General features: G+C 38.9%; 1 protein-coding gene across 1 annotated transcript in view; it reads right to left on the bottom strand.

Annotated features, from left to right (window-relative positions):
• Positions 1-20,916, bottom strand: part of KCNH5 (potassium voltage-gated channel subfamily H member 5) — a 358,894-nt gene that overhangs the window by 315,345 nt on the left and 22,633 nt on the right. The window contains exons 2-3 of the mRNA XM_040226310.1: positions 12,022-12,145; positions 235-341 (exon numbers count right to left, since the gene is read on the bottom strand). Coding sequence (XP_040082244.1) covers positions 235-341; positions 12,022-12,145 — 231 coding nt within the window. The remainder of the gene's footprint in view (positions 1-234; positions 342-12,021; positions 12,146-20,916) is intronic.

Here is a 20,916-nt window from a genome sequence, read left to right as displayed (position 1 = left end):
TGACACACAGAAGAAATCACATTCAAAACGCATTATATTTTTCTTTCATTCCTCAAAAGGCTGTTTTTCATATGTATTATTTATAAATTTTGCTATCTAATTTTTACAAATACCTCCTGCCAAGAGAAGCAATAAATCTTTTATATTCTCTCTACACTATAGCGTAGCTACCACTTACCAATATATAATATTAATAAGGAGTTGACACATCTTATTGACGACTTAGATACCTACTGTTTTTCTTGTACAAAAGAACTTCAAAGCAGTTTGACTCGTAGTTGTCAAAAGTCTGCCTGACTTTCTCAATGGTTTTTTTGTCAGTCAATTCTCCATACATAAAACTGGAAGAAAAAAAAAAAAACACCAAACAATCCATTTCAGTTTGGGGCTGCTTTTCAAATGCTACATAAAATCATATACTTGTCTTTTTTAAATTAAGTATTCAAATTTAGTTACAAAATAATTGCTCCCACAGAATGAACTAAAATAGTTAAACCATGTTTTAATCATGACTATTAAACTCTTGCTAGAAGATAGCTTTTTAAGTGATTTTGAACATATAGTGAGAAAGAGTAAGAGAGAAAAACAGTCCTTACTTTACACAAGTCCAGTACTCATCAATTTTAGTTACTTCAACAATCCTTTTGTTAAATAATACCAGTCTCCCAAATTTGGGTTTTCATAGTATATTAACTATGATTGATACCATAAAGTATAAACTTTGCTGCTAGATCATCAGTCTACAAGTCACGAATAAATAACAAGTACCCATAACAATCAGTGATCAATTTCACGACTTGTTTTAAAGCCTGTCAGAATTTCAGGGCATCCACTACTCAACTTATGCACAGACAGCAAAGTGTGCAGTTGTGTTGCCTCCTTGTCTCTCAGTGATACACTCATGAGACATTTTACAAAAATGGATAAATAAAAGCAGGAATTCACCGTCAAAGATTAAAGCCCACCAAAGAAATGTAAAGTGATCATGGTGGAGGTGAAATTCAAATTAAACATAAAAGAAGTTATTTCTTCTAAAATAATGGTGGGATGTTGACACTGCTGTACTTGAGAGACTTGAAATATGCAGCCAGAGGAACCTAGTGAGGACAAACCCATCAACACAAATCAGGAAAAGGACTGTTGTAAAAAAGACCGGCGTTTCCCAGAGGATGTAATACCATTTAAAAAAAGAAACCTTCACATTAAAGGAGGACTAGCAAGTAATTCACAGTACTGAAAGTAAAAGGATAAAGTTGAAGAGGATTCAAACTTAAAAGAAGTATACTGATTGCTAAGAGGTAGAAAAAAATGCTCTCTTCATATCATAAAATATATTACAAGAATGCAAGAATTGTTCAAATGACTTGATAGATTTTTGCAAAGAAATGAAACACTTTAATCTCAATGTTTCTAATGTTATAGATCATTAAATAATGTACTAAATAAATATTAGTTTTACTATTATTTTCATTTCCTTGCACTTAAAACCAACAGAAAGAGATTTTTTTCTAACGCTTTGACATACATTGTTAAAGGTCACGGAACAATCATACTTTTTCATTGAGTATTAAGGTCACACTACATGCTTTCAGCTTGTATGGTTTTTTTCACATTCCCATACTACAATGAAATGTGAAGATTCAGTATTATATGCACTACTGAATTGGGCATTCTCGTTACTTACGAGGATTTTTATGAAATACAAGTAGACCTAACGGAAGGAAAATAAAGGAGAGAAATTGAAGGGGACACATGCTTAATAGCTATGGCTGCTGCTGCTGCTGCTGCTAAGTCGCTTCAGTCGTGTCCGACTCTGTGCGACCCCATAGACGGCAGCCCACCAGGCTCCCCTGTCCCTGGGATTCTCCAGGCAAGAACACTGGAGTGGGTTGCCATTTCCTTCTCCAATGCATGAAAGTGAAAAGTGAAAGTGAAGCCACTAGAGGAACATAAAAACAGAGATCAAGAGTAAACTTCCACATCTCACAAACATTTCCAAACATTTGAAATTATCTATTTTTTTAAGAGAACTTTTCAAAAAGTCTGCAAATTTACAGAACAGAACTCAGTCAAAGGAGTACAAGACTCCAAAACTATTCTTGATGCTGTTGCAATCATAAGCTGTGCATCTGGTTTCAAATACCCAGTTCTACTAGTTACTATGATTGTCCAGGTAATTTCTTCCACCAGGAAAAATATGTGTGACTTGACAGTTTTTGAAGCCTCAAGTATATCTTTGTCATTGCTTTTCTTAGAATTTCCAAGACATTAACTGATTAGCCGGCAGTAAATCCAAGTATGGTGGGGCCTGAAGCTTATACAGCTCGAGAGGCCCTCTTTAAGGAGCAGAATACTAAATTTATAAAACAAACTTAAATACAGACCCTTGAAAGCCATACACTCACAGAAAGGCATAACGGTTAAGGTTTTTTATCTTCATAGGAAATCTGCTCCTGAATATCTCAATCTAGAAAGTTTACAACATGAAAAGCATAGTTTGTTAGCAAGAACCAGCAAGATTAGCAGGATTCAACAATGATACCTTATCACAACTAAAAATTACAGAGTAATGATCCACCTTATGGTAACACCAACCTGAGCAACTAAAATTCTAGAGACTAAGAAAGTACTGATAGATGAGAGTGTTAGTAGCTCAGTTGTGTCTGACATTTTGTGACTTCCATGGACGGTAGCCCACCAGGCTCCTCTGTCCATGGAATTCTCCAGGCAAGAGTACTGGAGTGGGTAGCCACTCACTTCTCCAGAGGATCTTCTGGACCCCGGGATCAAATCCTGCATTGCGGACAGGTTCTTTACTGTCTGAACCATCAGGGAAGCCCATTGATAGATGGCACTAACCAAATGTTCTCCAACCTGTATCCTGAATTTTCGATTACTTTTATTTTTTATTAAAAAGGAATAGTTAATTGTCGTTATAATAGTAAAATAAGCAAGAAAATCTTAGAATAGGATAACAGGTTGTAACTCCATAATCTTACAGCCAGACTACGACATGATGCTTCAGAGGTCATTGAAAAGCCACTGTTCCTATCAAAGCCTGACTTACCATCATGTGAGTTTTATGAAAATCTCTGAGGGCATCAAAATTAAATTAGAATTCGTCAGTTAGTGAACAAAGTCACCCTCCTTTCCTCCACCAAAACAAAACACTAGTTTAATACTGCTAATATTTTTTTACAGATAGGTAAACTTTTTATTGACTGATATTTTTAATCTAGAGTGAAAGTGAAGTCGCTCAGTCGTGTCCGACCCTTAGCAACCCCATGGACTGCAGCCCACCAGGCTCCTCCGTCCATGGGATTTTCCAGGCAAGAGTACTGGAGGGTGGTGCCATTGCCTTCTCCGGTTTTGAGTCCCTGCTGCTGCGGCTGCTTAGTCGCTTAGTCGTGTCCGACTCTGTGCGACCCCATAGACGGTAGCCCATCAGGCTCCCCCGTCCCTGAGATTCTCCAGGCAAGAATACTGGAGTAGGTTGCCATTTCCTTCTCCAATGCATGAAAGTGAAAAGTGAAAGTGAAGTCGCTCAGTCGTGTCCCAATCTTAGCAACCACAAGGACTGTAGCCTACCAGGCTCCTCCGCCCATGGGATTTTACAGGCAAGAGTACTGGAGTGGGGTGCCATTGCCTCCTCCTACTTTTAATCTAAAGACTCTACTAAAGAGACAATATTAAAACACACAAAAGCAAAAAGTATGATATGAGTAATTAAACTACTAAATGTGTGTGGTCGTTAAGAAAAGAAAAAGCATTTATTCCTATTACTAAATGTCAGAGTCTATGGTTCAATAAACCAAAACACAATAGTCACAACTGGCCAACAAAAAATCATGAAAAAGAAATCTAAAATATAACAAGGAAGAAGAATAAAATTAATGAAAAATTAACTCTAATAGGATTAAAGATAAATTACAACTCAAAAAAAAAGCAAAGAAACTATCTTGGAAACTGATGTAACAGTAACACTTAAGAAGGAATACAATACAAGTTTGATTCAGCTAAAATTCTACAGAGAAGGTGAAAACAAGCAGTTTCTCAAACTCTGAAAATTCTATAACCCATTCCTCTTTAGCTCTCCCAATGCTAAAATAGCCTGTTCTAAGAAAAATAGGGGCATTTTAAGAAAAAAAATCCCAGATTATTATACTCTGAATAATTTTTCAAAAATAATATTTTATATCTTATATTGTTTCACTCATATTTTTATTTTAAGCTTATTAAACTCTGTATTTCCAGTAACAACACATATTTTAAGTAGTAAAATGCAGCAGTTAAATAGTAAAAGGTATTTCAAAATGACCCAAAAGAATGTCTGAAATGTATTAACCATTTCTCGAAGGCAAGTGTTCTGGAAAGTAATTCAAATTTTGAAAGTATTTCCACCCAACACTGTCCAAACCAAAATGACTAAACCAGTGCTTCTGCATATACTATGCGTACTATGGATGTGGCACATTTGCTTACTTGCTCAGCTTTCCTTATATGTAAATGCTGAATTTCTTTATGGAGGTTTCCTGCAACCTGACTCCAGATGATTGAAGCTCAGTGCAGTCTTTGACTGGTTAATGGTATTTGAATGGAAACAAGATTTAGAAATGATAATCATCAGACTTTAGAAACCACATATCTATAAAATAATTTTATATAGCTTTTATGTATCTCATTGACTATCCTCCCGGAATATATAATGGGAATACTAAAAAACTATAGAACTTCAAATTACTGTATTGGATCACAAAACTCCCCTTCAGTAATGATAAATGACTTCCACAACTGCATTGTTGTCTTATTGGACAGAAAATAAAATCAGGTGCACAGAAGCAATCTATCCTTGCTATAATATGGAGCAGCCATGATATAACAGAGGACCACTGCACTTAGAGGACCACTTACAAACCGTATAATCCATGGCCAACTTGTTTAACCTCTCTGACTCTTAGTTCTTTCATCCGTGAAAAGTGAAAATGTTAATCGCTCAGACATGTCCAACTCTTTGTGACCCCATGGACAGTAGCCTACCAGACTCCCCTGTCCATGGAATTTGCCAGGCAAGAACACTGGAGTGGGTAGACATTCCCTTCTCCAGGGGATCTTCCCTATCCAGGAGTCAAACTGGGGTCTCCTTGCCTGCAAGCAGATCCTTTACCTTCTGAGCCACCAGGGATGATAATGTTAATATAACTCACACAGTGAGAATTAAAAAGGATAATGTACATGAAGTTATAAATTATAATGTACTATACGATTGCTGAATTATTACTGGAATGTTTCTCATGGGTGGAGTTAGAAGAAGGCCCTTCCAGCCCCATCCCTACTCCCTTGACCCTTTACAATTTGACGGCAAGAGCTGGTTCATTCCTGCTACTGGGCAGAGTCACTGTGTCTGAAAGAGATACACATCATTTTGTGTGTCTTCTTTCTTTGTGAGCCCATGACATTGAGGTATAAACTCACCCACAGCCTGCTGCTGGATACTCTGGCCACTTATCTTGCCACACAACTAACTTGTGGGAAGATCTGATCTTAGGGGATTTCCTGAAGGCTGCTGCTGCTGCTGCTAAGTCGCTTCAGTCGTGTCCGAACTGTGTGCGACCCCATAGACGGCAGCCCACCAGGCTCCGCCGTCCCTGGGATTCTCCAGGCAAGAACTATCTTGGGCCATATCTAGCTTGCCTGAGCATTTGGCAGTGTATCTTTCATGTACATCCTACCCTGGAAACTTCTAGGGAGTGGTTTTGCTTTATAGCAAGATTTACTTATTTTTGGATCCCTTGTTCTGCCATCATAATCTCACAAACGAGCCTCATTATGATACCAGACAGGAAGGATGGCAACCATGTTGACAGACTTCCATGGGACAAAGGAAACTGCACACTGAGAAAATATATAGGCTAATCATAAATACTGCCCATCTATCTTAACCTGCTAATGGCCAACAATGTGAACTTACTGAATAGCTCAGGGAACTCTACTCAGGGCTCTGTAGTGACCTAAATGAGAAGGAAATGCACAAAAGAAGGGATATATGTATACCTAAGGGCTTCCCTGGGAGCCCTGGTAAAGAATCCACTGCAATGCAGGAACTGATTCACTTCACTAGAGAGCAGAAACTAACTTTATAATATCTGCTAAGGGTTAACAATGTTCTTGGACTAAACATACATTCAGTCCCCACAAGTAAAGGATAATACTACATACAGGCTGTAGTTCACAGCCTAGCAAATGCTTCATCACAGAAACCACACAGATTGACTTAAAAATATGTGGTCTCCACCTCAGAATCAGCCACAAAAGTAAAATCATCATGAGAGTTAATCACAGGATGGGCTGAAATCTATAGTCAAAGGATCAAAAAGAAGCCTAAGAGAGAGTGAGGAGAAGGATTTAGAAATAAATAGGAAGAGCTTTCAAAATCTGAAAGAAGTAATTTCATAATAAATCGAACCATTACACATTTCCTACAATGGATCATAAAAGGTTTCACAGCCCATTAATTTATATGAGCTTAAAAGGATTTAGATTGAGTCATAAAAGGTAAATCCATGACATGTAATTAAGGGAAACTAGAACTAGCATCAGACATCTCTAATGTTTGGAGTGCGACATGATCACTGAGGCACTCTGCCCTCCAGTACTTTTTTCTCAGTGTGAAGCAGAGCCCTCAGCCAGATGGAAAGGGACTGACTGATATCCATCATGTGGAATGTTCTCTTGTTGACTGAGGTAACCCTGTGTTCATAAAACTACTTGTGAAAACAAAGTGTCATTTAACATCTCTGCTTTATTGTCTAATCTGATAGCTTGGTTAAGGATTATTAATGGGCTTCCGGGGGGCAAAAAATTGTATTCAAATGCATCTGTCTACTCCTATCCTCCCGACCTATATGATTGGTCTTCCCACCCTTCTATCTTAAAAAGTAAAAATAAATAAAAATAATTTTTAAAAAGGCAGAAGAGGCTTTTAAAAGGCTCAGATTAATCAAAAGTAGAATGCTAACGTGGTTTTTACCGGAACTATGACAGTATGTCTCTAATGTCAGGGCTTTATAAGGGTCCTGCGATAAGATCAGACGTTTTTAAATGCCATTCCCCCAAAACCTACATACAATTTCTTTCTAACACACAATGTGTTTTATGTCCTTCAGTATAGAGCAACAGTCCAAAAGCTTGGAAAGGCAATTATTAAATAATAACATGAACATTTGAAATTCCTAGGAATCCAAAAATTTCATAAAACATAGTTTTTGAAATTTTAGCTGAGATAAAAATGAGACAGTACATGGCACATATCAGATTTTTTAAAATAGAAATTTAGCTGCTATTATAAAGTACAAGGATGTGAAAGTGAAGTCGCTCAGTCATGTTTGACTCTTTGCAACCCCATGGACTGTAGCCTACCAGGTTCCTCTGTCCATGGGATTTTCCAGGCAAGAATACTGGAGTGGATTGCCACTTCCTTCTCCAGGAGATCCTCCCGACCCAGGGATTGAACCCAGGTCTCCCACATTGTAGGCAGATGCTTTACCATCTGAGCCACCAGGGAAGTCTATAACCCTCCCTCAAGGCAGATGAGAGTGAAAACAGAGGGCCGTTCTAGACAGCAATCTGACAGCAGTTAATTTACAATTTCTGCATATATTCTACTGTACAGCAATCTTATTTCTGGGCATAGTGACAGACAACTTCTCACATGGGGCCACAAGAAGATGGCTATAAGGATGTTTACCTCCTTGTTTTTGGAGTAGCAAAGTGGCAGAAGTTGGCATTCAAGACTAGTAAAGTGGATATAGAAAATGAAGGCTATGAGAACACTATAAAATGGTCAGACATGATGAAACAGATTTGATATAGCAACAAATAAAACTCAAGAACATAATGATGAATGAAAAGAGCAAGAAATCGTATATTTTACTGCGTGGTATAAATTAGGCAGGCCTTAAAAACAAATGCACATAAAGCAACATCATTATAAGAATACACATATTTATTTTACAAATGGAATTGTTAGAAAGACATAAAACAAATATACTAAAATGAATAACTATGGAAGATGAAGGAGGATGGAATGAAAGAGAAAAGAAATAAAATGAATCAAATAAAATAGAGACTTTGTCTGGAGTAATCACAATGATAATATTGGAACAAACTGAGGAATATATTTAATTTTTTACTCTCTACACCTGCTCTAATGAGAGAAGGATTGGGAAAGACAAATACTCACTGATGTGTAGTTTCTTACTCTGTCTGAAACTTGTCATTATTAAAATCAGTAAAACTCTTTGATTTGTTTACAAGGTTACCCTCACTATGAAATTATTTGTGTCCATATTTAACAAGAATTCAGTCATTTCAAAACTATATAATAACATTTAATCTAAACCCTGCTGAGACATAAGGGAGCAGAAATGGTCCATACAAACCTTAGCCTCCCAGAACTTAGAACACACACCTCAATGAGAGTGCTAGGCCAAGAGCTAATATATCCACCCAGCAGATAAAAGGCACAAGAAACAACAGTGCTAACAAAGGGAGTCTCTCAAAGAGGGGCCACCGTTTTCCACTGTTCCCACTTACCAATTTCACGCCTGGAAGTGAAGGCTGAATGTGAGAAAGACTTTAATAGAGAGAAAATGAGGATGACTGGAAGAGGATAGGTGGAAGAAGAGGATGTTTGAACAGATAGTTTCTTAAAGCTCACTAAGCATCAGAACTATCTGAGCTGCTGGTTAAAAGTACTGATTCCTGCTCCCACCTACCCACCTGGGGTGATCCTGATTCAATAGGCTTAAGGTGAGGTCTGAGAATCTATGTTTTGCTGAATCTCTCTAAGTGATTTCCATAAATAGTCAGGTTTAGACTCCATATCAGAGAAGGCAATGGCACCCCACTCCAGTACTCCTGCCTGGGAAATCCCATGGGTGGAGGAGCCTGGTAGGCTGCAGTCCATGGGGTCGCTAAGAGTCGGACACGACTGAGCGACTTCACTTTCACTTTTCACTTCCATGCATTGGAGAAGGAAATGGCAACCCACTCAGTATTCTTGCCTGGAGAATCCCAGGGACGGGGGAGCCTGGTGGGCTACCGTCTATAGGGTCGCACAGAGTCGGACACGACTGAAGTGACTTAGCAGCAGCAGCAGACTCCATATGAAATCCCTACCCTTCATGAAGATGTAGAATATATATATTTGTACATGCATATAATGTTTTGCAGCATAAATGGGTAGGAAAAAAAAGAAAGAAAGAAATAGGTAGAAAAAAATCAATCACTGTTTCCCTGGGCAAATCCCTTAACCTAACTCTACCTCAAGTTTTTTCTTCTGAAAAATAAAGAATATGGAGTAGAAAATAATTCATATACCTTGCAGTTCTAAAATAACATGATTTTGGTACTTAGTTAAGTGGGAGCATTAAAGAAAAATTAACTCAAGGAAAAAACATCCCATCTGGTCTTACTGAAATATTGTGAAAAGTTTTCAGTTCTAAATAGGTTTCTTACATAGAGCTTCCTTTTCTTTTCTATGATCTTTTTTGGTAATACTCTCTTTAAGCTCACAGATATGGAATATTTTAAAAGCATTGTTATAAATAATATAAATGCCAGATTCTGTTTTACATAAGTCAAACAAAATAGCAGTGGTACAACCTACCAACATGACAAAAGTATGTGTGATTTATTCAAGATGAAAGAACTTTTGATCTTTTTAAATGTTTAAAACCATGTCCTACTTGGTTGATGGTTGCTGACTCTATGTTCAAGACAGTTTTAGCAACTCAAAAAGTGCTGAAGGGTCTCTGATATAGGCTGCTCCAATGATCACTTTTAATTTTTGCCTTTTCATACAGTTCATGGAGTTCTCAAGGCAAGAATGTTCAAGTGGCTTGCCATTCCCTTCTCCAGTGGACCACATTTTGTCAGAACTGTCCACCATGACCCATACATTTTACATGGACCTACATGGCATGGTTCATAGTTTCATTGAGTTAGACAAGGCTGTGATCCCACGTGATCAGTTTTGGTTAGTTTTCCGTGATGGTGGTTTCATTCTGTCTGCCCTCTGATGAATGAGAATAAGAGGCTTGTGGAAGCTTCCTGATTGGGAGGTTCTGGCTGTGAGTAAACCTGGGTCTTACTCTGGTGGGCAGGGCCATGCTCAGTAAATCTTTAATCCAATTGTCTGCTGATAGGAAGCTAGGAGTAATGGCAGTAATGGGCTTCCCTGGTGGCTCAGCAGGTAAAGAATCTGCCTGCAATGCAGAAGACCTGGGTTCAGTCTCTGGGTTGGGAAGATCCCCCGCAGAAGAGAAAGGCTACCCACTCCAGTATTCTGGCCTGGAGAATTCCATGGACTATACAGTCCATGGAGTCACAAAGAGTCAGACATGACTGAACAACTTTCACAATGTTGGTAAGGTGACCTCCTTCAAAAGGATCTATGCCATCAAGCCACAGCTCCCAGGACTGTTGTATTCAGTGCCCCTGGCCCTGCAGCATGCCACTGTCGACCCACACCTCTGCCAGAAACTCCTGGACACAGGCACATCTGGTTCAGTCTTTTGTAGGTCCTGATGAGCAGAAGGTTTTGTTTGTGCCCTCCATAAGTCTGTTTCTCCAGTCCTGTGGTATTGGAGAAGACTCTTTAGAGTGCCTTGGACTGCAAGGAGATCAAACTGGTCAATCCTAAAAGAAATCAACCCTGAATATTCATTGGAAGGACTAATGTTGAAGCTCCAATACTTCAGCCATCTGATGCGAAGAGCTGACTCATTAGAAAAGACCCTGATGCTGGGAAATATTGAAGGCAGGAGGAGAAGGGGACAACAGAGGAAGAGATGGTTGGATAGCATCACCGACTCAATGGACATGAGTTTGGGCAAGCTCCAGGAGATGGTGAAGGACAGGGAAGCCTGGCATGCTGTAGTCCATGGGGTCGCAAAGAGTCAGACATGACTGAGCAACTGAACAACAACATTGATCATTTGGCACATAGAATAGTTCATGGCCCATAGAGGGTGATTTAAAAATATTTATTGAATGAATTGATAAATTCACAGCTATGCAAAAATACTTCTCTTAGCAAAAGCTCTCACCAGTGCCTCTTAAACTATATATTTCTGACAATTTAATCTTAATATTCTAACATAATTTTTGCCCTATAGGTTTTATGTGAGTCAATAGGTTCTCAATTCCAATCTGGGGAAGAGGGGAATTGAAATTCCAATTCCAACTATCTATCCAGAGGCAGCATCAGCTTCTGCATGTTGAACATTGAGGGTTCTGTCCCACATGACTGCCCTCCTGCTTACTTCAGGCATCAGCACAAGCCTAGGTGTTGGCTGTGCTTCTGATCCACCTAATTCAAATTGGTTCCCAACCTTAGACTTCAGCACCAGTTATAAATCAGAGGTTCCCAAGACATCTTCCTTTGGTTTGAATAATTTGCTAGAGCAACTCACAGAGCTCAGAGAAACATTCTACTTACCAGACTTCTGGTTTATCATAAAAGGATATAACTCAGAAACGGGCACATGGAACAGATGGAGAGGCAAGGTAGGGGACTTCCACACCCTTACCAGATAGACACTCTCAGCTCTTCTACACGTTGCCCAAACTGGAAGGTCTCTGAACCTGTCCTCTGAGTTTTTAGGGAAGCTTCATTTACACAGTCATAGCTGATTAAATCATTGTCACTGGTACTGATTCAACCTCCAGCCCCTCTCCAGGAGACTGGGGAAAAGTTGCGCTTCTAACCACATGGCTGATTTCTCTGCCAGTCAACCCCATCCTTAGGTTATCCAAGGGCTTTCCAAAAGTTACCTCATTAACATATCACAAGAAAAGCCAAGAATTGAGGAGCTCTGTGCCAGGAACTGGGTGGAAGACCAAATACGTATTTCTTATCACAAATCATGATATCACAGTGAATCTAAATGTAAGTCTTTGAATCACCTTCAACATTTAGTTAAACTTTAGAAAACATTCCTGAGCTGTTCTTTTACCTACCTGCAAGTGCTACTCTTCTGCATGACGTCAGCTCGATGATACCCAGAGAGTTTGCAAAAACCGTCATTACTATAAACTACAGGCCAATCCACAATCTGGGCATTTCCCAGTAAGAAACTCGATTCTAAAGAAGAAAGAAGGAAAGGGAAGTTTTTTAGTTTCATTTAACAATGTACAAGTAATTAAAAACACAAATTCATAAAAATAAACAAATGTAACTGTGGTTTTTATAGCACAAATAATAAAACATATCCTTGAAATTATTATTAGCATAGCATGACCAGCAAGTGAGATCTGCAACAAGTATGAGATTTGCATATGAACTAAAAACTCCATTGAAAAGAAGCTAGTTTACAATACTCTTGCATTCAAGTAAATACTATGCTATGAAAATAAAGTATGGTTAATGTTAAATAAATGTTAATGACTATAACAATCACAGCTAAAAACAGTTTGTTAAGACTAAGGCTACAGTCACTTCTTCACAAATTGAGAATATTAAACTTAAAAGCAGAGGCAACTTTGGGTAACTCCTCCAAAAAGAATATTAATGTAATTTTAACATGATGGGACAAATTCTTTGTCTATCAGTTTGATTTACAGAAGGGCTTCCCTGGTGGCTCAGATGGTAAGGAATCTGCCTGCAATGTGGGAGACCAGGGTTCAATCCCCGGGTTGGGAAGATCCCCTGGAGAAGGGAATGGCTATCCACTCCAGTATTCTTGCCTGGAAAATCTCATGAACAGAGGAGCCTGGAGGGCTACAGTCCATGGGGTTGCAAAGAATCAGACATGACTGAATGACTAACTTTTCCTTTCCTTTCCTGGATTTCAGTTCAGTTCCGTTCAGTTCAGTTGCTCAGTCGTGTCTAACTCTTTGCAAGCCCATGGACTGCAACATGCCAGGACTCCCTGTTCATCACCAGCTCCCAGAGTTTACTCAAACTCATGTCCATTTAGTTGGTGATACCATCCAGCCATCTCATCCTCTGTCGTCTCCTTCTCCTCCTGCCTTCAATCTTTCTCAGCATCAGGGTCTTTTCCAAGGAGTCAGTCCTTCACATCAGGTGGTCAAAGTATTGGAGTTTCAGCTTCAGCATCAGTCCTTCCAATGAATATTCAGGACTGATTTCCTTGATTTACAGAAGTCTAACTTAAAATTTTTAAAGCCTCTTTTTAAAGTAAAATTATTCAAAGACATTATTTTCAACCACATGCTACAAGGAGATCAAACCAGTCAATCCTAAAGGAAATCAGTCCTGAGTATTCATTGGAAGGACTGATGCTGAAGCTAAAACTCCAATACATTGGCCACCTGATATGAAGAACTGATTCATTAGAAAAGACCCTGATTCTGGGAAAGACTGAAAGCAGGAGAAAAGGAAACAACAGAGGATGAGATGGTTGGATGGTATCACTGACTCGTTGGACATGAGTTTGAACAAGCTCTGGAAGTTTGATGATAGGGAAATCTGGCATTCTGCATTCCATGGGGTCTCAGAGAGTCAGACACGACTGAGCAACTGAACTGACTGATATTTTCTGACCTCAAAGTAATTTAATCAGAAGCCATCTTTTATACATCTAGAAAAATCTAAAGCTTTTGGATAGTATCCAATTCATTTCTAAACCACTGGGTCAAAGTAGAATTAAAAGAAATATAGAAGTCATTTTTAACTGGATGATAATAAGTTTGTGGTATATATTTAAAGCAGTGCTTAGGGAGAAATTTCTCATTTTAAAAGTTTATTTTTAATGAAAAGTTTAAAATCAATGATCTAAACTTTTACATGGAAAAAAAATAGAAAAATAATAGCTATTAAACCAAAATTAAATAGGAGGAAATAAACAAACATTGGAATGTTGACAAGTGAAATAAAAAACATTCAAAGAAAAGTGAACTATTAAAGAAAGAATTACTGACCAATAGACGTTAAGAATGTATTTGTAAAAATCCAGAAGAAATAATGGCAAATAGAATCTAGCAGTACATAAAAAGAAAATAGATCATAACCAAGTGGGGTTTATCTCATGAACATAATTTGATGTATCATTATAAAACCAATCAAGGTAATCCATCTACCAAATAAAAGAAAAAAGCCATATGATTATATTTCAATAAATGCAGAAAAAAGCATTTGACAAAATTCATACTTATTCATGATTAAAATACCTCAACAAACTAAGAATAAAAGAAAACTTCTTCAAACTGATAGAGGAGACCTACTTAAAAATCCATAGCTAACATCATTTTTAAAGCTAAAATATTGAACATTTTCCCCCCAAAATTAGGAAAAAGTCAATGATATATACTCAATATTTTATTAGATTTCTAACTAATGAAATAAAAAGAAAAGAAAGAAACAGATGTAAACAATTCCAATGAAATTACCAACAGGCTTTTTTGAAGCAACTGACAAAATAATTATAGAATATGAAAATACAAATTACAAAAAATAACCCAAAATAAATTCTGAAAAAGAAGAACCAAGTTGTAGAACTATACAGCTATGGTAATTAATATAGTATGAAATTGGAGTGAGGACAAATAGATCGATGAAACAGATTAAAGAATTCAGAAATAGACATGTATATGGTCGACTGATTTTTAGCAGATGCCAAGGCAATTTCATTAATAAAAACAACTTCAATGAACTGTGCTAAAACAACTGGCTATCCACTAAAGCAAAATTGAACCATGACCCCTACCTCATGCCACACACACAAAAGTAATTTAAAACAGGTCATAGACTCAAACACAAGAGTGAAAACTAAAAAGAAAATATAAGAGGAGATCTTTGCAGCTCTGAGAAGACAGAAATTTCTAAGACTCTTTCAGCGGGTGCGTTTGTGTCTCTGTGTGTGTGTGAATATGCACACTCCATCACATCCAACTGTTTGCAACCCCATGGACTGTAGCTCACCAGGCTCCTCTGTCCATGGAATCTTCCAGGTAAAAATACTGGAGCAAGAATACTAGGGGATCTTCCCAGTCCAGGAATCAAACCTGTGTCTCTTGAGTCTTCTGCACTGGCAAGCAGATTCTTTACCACCTGCACAACCTAGGAAGCTCAAGACTCTTAATCACCATACAATAAAGTGTTGATAAATAAATTGTTTTTAGTGGCTAAGTCATGCCCAACTCTTTTGCGATCCCACGGACTGAAGCCCACCAGCCTCTTCTCTGCATGGGATTTCCCAAGCAAGAATACTGGAATGGGTTACCATTTTCTTCTCCAGAGTATCCCCCCAACCAAGGGTTAAACCCATATCTCCTACATTGCAGGCAGATTCTTTACTGTTGAGCCACCAGAATAAATAAATTAGACACTATCAAAATTAAAATCAACTGCTCATTCAAGGATACTGTCAAGTAAATGAAAAGGAAATCCACATATTGAGAGAAAATATTAACATGCTGATACCCAAGAAAAAAAATTGTATCCAAAACAGGTCCCAAAAATCCTACCAGAGGGCAAATGACCCAATTAACAAAATGAGCAAATGACTTGAACAGACATTTCACAGGAGAAGATATACAATGGCCAATAAGCATAAGAATAAGATGTTCACCATCATCATGCATTAGGGGAATACAAACTAAAAACACAATGATATATCTCTGCTCAACCACTAGAGTGGTTATAAAGGCTAATGATACAAAATGTTGACAAAATTGTGGAAAAACTGAAATTCTTTATAAAATGCTAATGAGAATATAAAATTGTATGATCACTTTGGAAAACAGTTTCAAGTAAAGTTAAATATTCAACTATGACCCAGAAATTTCACTATGAAGCATTTACTCAAGTGAAATGAAAATATATGTTAACAAAAAGACTTGAAAACTGTTCACATCAGATTTATTCATAATAACCAAAAATCAAAAACAATGCGAACGTCCATCAACAAAAGAATGGATTAAAAATTGTGGTATATTCCTACAAAACACTACCCAGCTGTACAATGGAATGAATTACTGATCATGCTTCACTTTAGTCACTCAGCCATGTCCGACTTTTTGGACTGTAACACCATGGACTGCAGCACACCAGGCCTCCCTGTCCATGAACAACTCCTGGAGTACACCCAAACTCATGTCCATTGAGTCGGTGATGCCATCCAACCATTTCACCCTCTGTCATCCCCTTCTCTGCCTGCCCTCAATCTTTCCCGGCATCAGGGTCTTTTCTAATGAGTCAGCTCTTTGTATCAGGTGGCCAAAGTACTGGAGTTTCAGCTTCAACCACCAGTCCTTCCAATGAACACCCTGGACTTATCTCCTTTAGGATGGACTGGTTGGATCTCCTTGCAGTCCAAGGGACTCTCAAGAGTCTTCTCCAACACCACAGTTCAAAAGCATCAATTCTTCAGCGCTCAGCTTCCTTTATAGTCCAACTCTCACATCCATACCTGACTACTGGAAAAACCATAGCCTTGTCTAGACAGACCTTTGTTGACAAAGTAATGTCTCTGCTTTTTAACATGCTGTCTAGGTTGGTCATAACTTTCCTTCCAAGGAGTAAGCATCTTTTAATTTCATGACTGCAGTCACCATCTGCAGTGATTTTGGAGCCCCCAAAAATAAAGTCAGCCACTATTCCCACTGTTTCCCCATCTATTTGCCATGAAGTGATGGGACCAGATGTCATGATCTTCATTTTCTGAATGTTGGGCTTTAAGCCAACTTTTTCACTCTCCTCTTTCACTCTCATCAAGAGGCTCTTTAGTTCTTCTTCACTTTCTGCCATAAGGGTAGTGTCATCTGCATATCTGAGGTTACTGATATATCTCCCAGCAATCTTGATTCCAGCCTGTGCTTCATCCAGCCCAGCGTTTTCTCATGATGAAATTACTGATAGATTGCAACAATACAAATTAATGTGAAAAACATTATGTGGAGCTAGTGGTAAAGAACCCGCCTGCCAATGCAGGAGAAATAAGAAACATGGGTTTGATGCCTGGGTCAGAAGATCCCCTGGAGGAGAGCATGGCTCCAGTACTCTTGCCTGGAGGATCCCATAGACAAAGGAACCTGGCTGCTATGGTCCATGGGGTTGCAAAGAGTTGGACACAACTGAAGTGACTTAATACACACACACATGTGTTTTCCCTCCTTCTCCATAATGATAGATTGCAACACTGCAAATTCATCTGAAAAACATTATGATGACTAAAAGAAGTCAGAAACCATGATTTCATTCAAATGAAGTTTAAATACTGTCAGGTTAATCTACGGTGATATGGATCAGAGCAATGATTTCTGAAGGGGGCAGATGGAAGAGGGACTGACAGGAAAGATGCAAAAAGAACTCCTTGGAGAAGGTCGTTTTCTATCTTTATAGAGATATAAATTATTGAGGTATATACATACATTTGTCAACACTAATTCAACTGAACCCAAGATCTGTATCTTTCACTTCAAATAAAGTAGACCTCAAAGTTCAAAGAAAACACAAGGAGCACAAAGGGCCAGAGGATCACAAGTTTTAGGACACCAGTTTCATGTAAGCTGTCCTCTAGCTGTAAGAATGATAATACTACCTTTCTCTGATACATATAGTGATTAGAGATTAAAGAAGCTTATTTCTATATACATGCTTCATAAAGTATAAATTCTTCTATAAATATATAATATTTTCATTTATATATAGCATCAGTTGTAAAGATTTGTAATATGATCACCTAAAATTAACCTCTTTCCCCTTTTAGCCCAGGCCAGTCCTAGACAGCTTACCCTAATTCACATGCTCCCCACTTCATGACTAGGTTAGCTGTGGCAGTGCATAAAGCTTGTTATACAAGGTCTCCCTGTCTCAATTCATCCTGACGTTCAGGCTGATTTTCAAACTAACATTCATTTGTCCCCCTCAAACCCTGCCTCCTTCCTACTACTCTTCATTCAGATCAAATCTCACAACTGGTTATATCGTTGGGTCCTATTCCAGACTTACAAAATCCTCTGAAATAAGCTTCAGCCTCTCTACCTGTACAAACATATTTCTCATTACTCCTAAAAGTCCATACTTTATGTCAGTTTTCCTCATTATGTCACCAAAAGATAATCATTCATGATGCCCTCTGTCCTCGTGAAATACTTTTTCTCTATCTCTTTGCCTATCAAAACGTTTAAAAACCAGTTCTAGCATCCTTTCTCTATGGCACATTTAGTGGTTACCAGTCAACCCACATTTTCTGGCTATCAGTATGTGTGCCCAAACCTTCACAGGACAAACTTTCCATAAAAGTTGTCTGTTCTCACGGGCTCTTTCTTCTCAGCTCCTATTCACTCAACTCACTTCTATCTGGCTACGTCCTCACCACTCAAAGACAGCCTAGGTCACCAATTACTGAGGTCACCAATTACTGAGAGGGAAACAGGCGGGAAGGCCAGGGGTCTCAAAACAGAGGAAGTAGCCTGCAAGTATCAGACATTTTTCTCTCTCTTAAGCAGCAGGAGGAAACAAACTAGCGATCTTTTTTTCTTTCTCTATACAAATTTAAAAGCAGGTTTCTCTTAAAATAATGTGTTGCCATAATGACACCTGGTTTCACCTGAAGTTAACTATTCTCAAACCTTGAGATAACCAATGCATTTTTCTTATGGAAATGTTTGTCTTAAGCTATGCTAATGTGCTATGCATTTACCACAAACTCTGTCTTCAAGTCGGTTCCACTTCATGGCTCAGAACTTACTTGACAAACCAGTATGTTGTACTCAGATATTGTTCCCCTAATCTATGTAAGAGTGAAAAAGTTGGCTTAAAGCTCAACATTCAGAAAACGAAGATCATGGCATCTGATCCCATCACTTCATGGCAAATAGATGGGGAAACAGTGGAAACAGTGTCAGACTTTATTTTGCGGGGCTCCAAAATCACTGCAGATGGTGATTGCAGCCATGAAATTAAAAGACGCTTATTCCTTGGAAGGAAAGTTATGACCAACCTAGATAGCATATTGAAAAGCAGAGACATTCCTCTGCCAACAAAGGTCCGTCTAGTCAAGGCTATGGTTTTTCCAGTGGTCATGTATGGATGTTAGAGTTGGACAGTGAAGAAAGCTGAGCACTGAAGAATTGATGCTTTTGAACTGTGGTGTTGGAGAAGACTCTTGACAGTCCCTTGGACTGCAAGGAGATCCAACCAGTCCATTCTAAAGGAGATCAACCCTGGGTGTTCTTTGAAAGGAATGATGCTAAAGCTGAAACTCCAGTACTTTGGCCACCTCATGCGAAGAGTTGACTCACTGGAAAAGACTCTGATGCTGGGAGGGATTGGGAGCAGGAGGAGAAGGGGATGACCGAGGATGAGATCACTGGATGGTATCACCTATTCGATAGACATGAGTTTGGGTGAGCTCCAGGAGTTGGTGATGGACAGGGAGGCCTGGCGTGCTGCGATTCATGGGGTCACAAAGAGTCGGACACGACTGAGCGACTGAACTGAACTGAACTGAATCTATGTAAATGAAACTATTTGTACGGTGATCCATCCTTCTACAAGATTCAAGTTAATCATTTTATGGCCCAGGATGAACCATTTGGTGCCAAGATTATCCCAGAATGCATCTTATGGGTGAGGGGCCTGGTGCCATTCTGAGTTTTAAGACATTCCTTTCTTTCATTAACAGACTACTAGGACAGAGGAGCCTGGTGGGCTGCAGTCCATGGGGTCAGTAAGAGTCGAACACGACTGAGCGACTTCACTTTCACTTTTCATGCATTGGAGAAGGCAATGGCAACCCTCTCCAGTGTTCTTGCCTGGAGAATCCCAGGGATGGGGGAGCCTGATGGGCTGCCATCTATGGAGTCACACAGAGTCGGACACGGCTGAAGCGACTTAGCAGCAGCAGCAGTAACTATATACCATCCAGCTGAAGACTAGCAGGGGGGTACTCTTTCTGCCCTCTTCTGATGCCTATGTCAGAAGCTTTCTCTATCTCCTTTATACTTTGATAAAACTTTATTACACAAAAGCTCTGAGCAATCAAGCCTCATCTCTGGCCCCGGATTGAATTCTTCTCAGGGGCTAAGAATCCTGGCGTCTTTTCATTCAACAAGAACCTTTCATTACTTCTCATGTCACTGAATCCAAAGGACATTTTTTGCTCTTTTCACTTAATTCAGAAGCACTGGTAACCACTCCCTCCTTAAAAATGTTTCAATTCTTAGCTTTCATAAAAAAAACATTTCCCTGATTCTCTATATACTCCTCCTCTTCTTTGCAGGCTCAACATTCTTTATCCAGTGAGTATATATTCAAGTTCCTTCATGTCCACTTCTCTTTCACTTTCACCTATCTCCATAGATTCAGTAACTTATAACTGTATTATATCACCAGACCAGACCTCTTCTAGAAACTCTAGATCTTTATACCCAGGTTGACCTCTCCTCTTAGATAGCTTAAATGTACCTCACTCAGTAACATGTATATGACCTGTCATTCCCCCAGGTCAGATATTCTCCTAGTGTTCCCTGTTTTAGAGGAATTATGCAATTATGAATCACCAGTACTCTGACCACCTGATGTGAAGAGCCGACTCACTGGAAAAGACCCCAGTGCTGGGAAAGATTGAGGGCAGGAGGAAAAGGGGGCGACAGAGGATGAGATGGTTGGATGGCATTACCAACTCAGTGGACATTAGTTTGAGGAGACTCCACGGGGTTGATGAAGGACAGGGAAGCTGGCATGCTGCAGTCCACGGGGTCGCAAAGAGTCGGATATGACTCAGCAACTGCATCACAACAACAATGCAATTATGCAAGCCAGAAATCTGGAAGCCATCTTTCAAGATCCTTCTGATCACCTTATATCTAATGTATTGCCAAATCTTATTAACTCTATCTCCTAAACCCCTTTCAAATCTCACCATTTCTCTAGATCCTCATCATCTT

This window comes from Oryx dammah, unplaced genomic scaffold (genome assembly GCF_014754425.2).
Source record: "Oryx dammah isolate SB20612 unplaced genomic scaffold, SCBI_Odam_1.1 HiC_scaffold_26, whole genome shotgun sequence".
NCBI lineage: Eukaryota > Metazoa > Chordata > Mammalia > Artiodactyla > Bovidae > Oryx > Oryx dammah.
This window is presented reverse-complemented; position numbering and strand designations above follow the sequence as displayed.